We start from the raw sequence: 4,925 nt of genomic DNA on the forward strand, positions 1-4,925 counted from the left end.
GCTCCCTTCAGATCAGGTCCCTTTTCACACCTGCTTTCATACAATGCACATTGTGACTCCTGTCTAGCACATGTGTACATGAACCGCACCTTTCAATTATATTAACCAATTAGTGAATCCTCAAATCATCTTAAATTTCTATAAAAAAAGTTAAAAAAACAAATAGTGTGTATATATGCTTCAAAATCTGATATTAAATGTCAAGGTGGTGATTAAATTACAACGCCTTGTCCTTGACTAGAGCAAGTGCGCAATTGGGCACACACACACACACACACACACACACACTCTCTCTCTCTCTCTCTCTCTCTCTCTCTCTATAATAGACCCAGTCCTTGCAATGGAATTTGAGGCTCAACACCTCACTCGAATTCCACCAAAGTTCTAGATAGTAGTAGAGGCAGGAGGAGGATGGCTCCGCAGTCGAAGCGTCTCAATGAGGAGAGCAGTTATGGGCAGAAAAGTCCTGGAGACGGAAGCGGAGGGGGGAGAAGGGAGGAGGGGCCATTTATAGCGTAACGCGGTGGTACTCTATGATTAATCTTTAATGAAAAAGGGTACAGCCCTAATTAAAATTCCAACACCAAAAATGGAATGTGAACGAACGTGGATGTCACTCGGCGACGGAGGATGATAAGCTCTCACTTCGTTTCTTCGTTCGTTCGTTCGGTCGTCGTTAGCAATGCAGCTATCAACCTGCATAGCCCGTAGGCATTTCTTCTTCCTTCCGGTTCTTCTTCTGTTTGTCAGACATGTGCTGTGCTTTCGTATACTGTGGCGCAGCATCACGAGTGCTATTTCAGAGCTTGCTGGCTTGTGAGTTTCTTTGCGTCAACTAGTCGGCTCAGCTGCTACTCCGTTGGTCGGCCGGTGCTTCTTCTCAGCGTCTGCAAATACTTGTCCTGAGTACTCTAGCGATAGTTTTGGATTTCTTTATAAAATTTCCCCCTATCAACCACATTATTGTTCTGTTCGCGTGGTGGAATTTGTTTGGCCAGTATTGTGCTGTCTGGTTTGATTTGGTGAGTGAGAATAGGGGATACGCGGGGGAAGTTGAATCGAGGTGTGGACCTAAGCAGTGCGCGATTACTGACCTGATGGGAGACTTATAAGCGATTCTTCTGAGTTTCGGGAATGAATAATTTGAACCTGAGCTTTGCCGTGGGATGGTGAAGCTGAGTTGGGACTTCGTTCTTGTAGGATTGTGATCTTTGGGATAAATGAGAGGTGGCAGTAAAGGCGGTGTGTGGTCCATGGGTCGATTGGGTGTGTTAGGTCGACAAGTCTGTCGTGTGTGAGACCGTTCGGGAGGTTGCGCACCATGACTTACGCGAAAGCCTGCGTGTTTGCTGTGTAATGCTCTAAGCCTAGGGAGTCTTGCTTGACAGGGAACACTGATTCTTGTAATTCTCTGGTGTTGTAGCAAAGTTTGAGTGGACGTCGAAGCTGTTGTTTAGTTAGGTGGGGTGAACCTTTGGATCCCTTAGCGAGCTCTCTCTCTTTTGTCATTACCCTGGCTGCGAGTGGCTTGCGGGCCGTGGGCAGCTATCTCCTTTATGCCATCTACAAACGCGCCGTCTGTGTTGCATTGTAGTTTTCTTGTTTGACCACCTTGCGTTAGCAGCGGCGTCCACTGTTTAATCCTTGGTATTCATTGCCTTGTGTTTATTGAATCGGTGTTTAAAGAGAGTTGCTGCGTTCTATCTCACTGTCGCAGCGTAAATGGTGTTTCGCAGTTACTCTTCTTTTTTCTACCCAATTCTCCTGTTCCTGAAGTTGATATCATCGTGAGGTTTAACAGGATCTATGATACCTTTTGTTCTCTCTCACTAGTTCAGTGTTGTCGCTCTTTGGCACGCTGAGAGTTAGTATGAGCTTAGGCACCTGGATGATCATCGCCCAATTCATTCCTCGGATCAGCTGCATGGCCTAGAGTGCGTTAAACTTGTATGCAGCCCTCACATGCCTGAGCCTTGCGACCGTGCTGCACCTGGAGAACTCGTTGCTGAGACCCTTAAGCGAGTTTTAAAACTCTTCTCATTTCTAAAGCTCGGCTTCAGGTGCAATCAGCTAAAATGATGGGAGATATGCATCACGTGCACAGAGGAATCAGGCCTTCTGATGTTCCTCTCTACGACGATACTGGAGTTCAGGATTTGAACTCTTTTACTCCAGCCTACCAGCAGGTCATACCTGGAAGTCACGGTGTTCCAGTACCAGTGTCATGGTCGGCTACGGATCCGACTCTGCTTTTGAACGAGCAAAGTAGCGGAAAAGGGCTGTTATCTTGGCAAGCTGAGAGCTGTGTTCAGCAAAGTTTGCAATACAGTCAAGCAGGTTTCGACACTGTAGGACACGTGGAGATGATGGCAGCTCTGAACGCTGATCCATACAAATCTCTAGGGAACTATGAGTTGACTCAATTGGTTCAACTGTACTCAACATATTATCAGGATCCATACCCTTATTCAAACCTATCTTTTTCGGACTCGGTCACTTTTCAGCCAGATGTTTCACTGCCTACGTCGAGCGATTGCTTGCAGGTAGTTAGTTCCTCAGGAAGCGACAGTTTATCGACCACCGAGACATGGAGGTCGGAGACAAGTGGGGGTTGTGCTCCGTCCAGTTATGAGAACGTTCTCACTAACCTGAATGAATCCTCCTCCGTAACCCTGGTTAGAGACTCTCATGACAGCAATTTTCAGCCTCAGAGGCCGCATCTGGACATGTTGAAGCACGATCAGGCGGTCTCGCTGCCACCTGTTCATGAAATGTGGATTCAGAACCAAATACAAGCCGGTGTCGGAAGGAATACTCTGCACACAGTTCTGGCGTTGACTCAGGACATGCCTTCCTACGATGTGCTTCCTGTTAAATCGTCATCCGATCCTCCGACTTTCAAACGTCCTAGAACTTGGGGTGAAGCCCTTCAGCAGGGATCAGCACATTGTGACTCCCTGCGTCACTCACTTGCTTCGAAAACTAGTCCGACACTTGATTCTACACAGCTCAGTTCGTTGTCGAGATCAATACCTAGCCGGCAATTTTCTTTCCAGGGAAAGTTGTCACCAAGTCACCTCTCAGGTGCCGGTGGGTCAACTTATTCTCGGCTTCCGGGTCTGCCAGAGGAGGGCAGGTTGTGCAACGGTAAACCGGCAGCAACTTCAGTGGAGCCTCAGAGCGTCGCCGCAAGACATAGAAGGAAGAAAATTAGCGAGAGAATCAGAGTTCTGGAGAAGCTTATTCCTGGAGGTAACAAGATGGACACTGCCACCATGTTAGATGAAGCGATTGAATACGTCAAGTTCCTTCAGTTGCAGGTACAGATCCTTGAGAGTGACACACTTGACAACGCTCCCCTAACTGCATCAAACGGGCAGAATCTCCCACTTCAGGGGAGTAGAGCAAAGCAGGGATTGAAACGAAAGGGAGATACCTCTCTGGGAGGCGACTCATCTCCAGCATTGTCCGTACGGGCGGCAACGAGTCCTCTCATCCTGTCAGAGGTGCTGCAGCAGCAGCTCTTCAAGCAGAAGCTTTGTCTGGTATCAATTCGGCAATGTCCCCCACGCGCAGCTTCGACCCAAGCTGCTGCAGCTCCCAGCGTTTTGCGAAAGAATTAGTGTGTATTATTATCAAGTAGGCTGCTTGTGAATATTTAATCATAGACAGGTCGCTCCAGTTTTGGTACTTTATATCAGCGACGGTCCTGGCTCGAGAGCATCACGAGGATTTAGGTCAGTTTCAGGCCATTGAGAATCCATTGTACATGGATACAATACACTTAAAACAATGTTTTGATAAGCAGTTGGAAGCTTGTGTCAAATTTGCGTGTTGTGCTATTCTAACTGACCAGTCTGTTGTTGCGTTTTATCGATGTTCATCAGCTAATGATCGAATCACTTTGTGTTGTACGAAAAAAAATAGCTAGTACTAGTCTACTTTCGCGATCACATTACCATACGCTTGTAGCTCATCTTGACTTGAAACTGTGTAGAGACGTTTGACCTATGCTTTGTACCTATGTATTTGGGTTGTAGATACATGTTAGTTTGTTGGAACAAAACTGCTTTCCAAATGATAAAAGACCCTCTTGTTGCTCAAATCATCCAGTTCAACAAGAATATGAACTGTTCTACAAATCACACTTGTAAACCTCAATCTAGATCAAGCAATATCACCTCGCATTACCTCTGACCTTTTCTCAGGAAATTATTCTGTGATTGTGTCCTGCCTATTCACCATTCTCAGGTGCCAAGCCCTAGGCGAAGATTCAACTGGTTTCTCTCCGCAAGCAATGGCAAGGTTTCGCCCCAGCTATCGAAGACACATACTCTGATCTGGTAGTGGATCTGATCTTCGTTAGCTGCGTGGAATCAGACCCTAATTGCCAACAGTTCTTGTCACTTTGAACTTTCCGTGTGGGTAGGAATGTTGATTAATGTCGCTTGATTTTAAAGGAGTGGTGCGTAAGTCTTGCCACCGCAGTGCAGACCAAAGATTTTACTGCAACAGGAAGCTGGCAGTGGATTTAAGATTAGCCCAACCCACAGACCTGGCTTTGAAGCCAACGAATTCATTGTGAACCCGAATGACTGCGAATCTATTTGCACAGAACCGAATGGCCGAGCTGCGGGTAAGTTGTGAAAAGAATTCAATCCATAATGGTGGATTAGGTGGAACTGGTCAGTCAGTTCGTAAATATACACACACACATATATATATATATATATATATATATATCGCCGCTTTAAATTTTCGTACAAAGATTTCATGAGAAAAAGATCCTTCACGCTCCCAAATGAGTCTTCTTTTCACCTAAATCCCTACTGTTTATTTGTACCTCAATGATTAGAGTCCCTCGGCACCCCAATTCAGTTCAAGTTATTTATCATGCACATACACACATTCAACTCATGCAATTT

The 4,925-nt window shown here is 46.0% G+C and overlaps 1 protein-coding gene across 1 annotated transcript; it reads left to right on the top strand.

The window, feature by feature from the left end:
- The first annotated feature begins 726 nt into the window (after positions 1–726).
- Positions 727–3,826, top strand: LOC112293319 (uncharacterized). The gene has a single exon (XM_024542594.3). The coding sequence runs from the start codon at positions 2,076–2,078 to the stop codon at positions 3,621–3,623; it is 1,548 nt and encodes a 515-aa protein (XP_024398362.1). The 5' UTR covers positions 727–2,075; the 3' UTR covers positions 3,624–3,826.
- The last annotated feature ends 1,099 nt before the right edge of the window (positions 3,827–4,925 follow it).

Source organism: Physcomitrium patens, chromosome 16 (assembly GCF_059467195.1).
Source record: "Physcomitrium patens ecotype Gransden chromosome 16, ASM5946719v1, whole genome shotgun sequence".
Classification (NCBI taxonomy): domain Eukaryota; kingdom Viridiplantae; phylum Streptophyta; class Bryopsida; order Funariales; family Funariaceae; genus Physcomitrium; species Physcomitrium patens.

What these genes read in the sequence shown, in the direction of transcription:
- LOC112293319 (XM_024542594.3), top strand. Translation starts at nt 2,076, where the DNA reads ATGATGGGAGATATGCATCACGTGCACAGAGGAATCAGGCCTTCTGAT.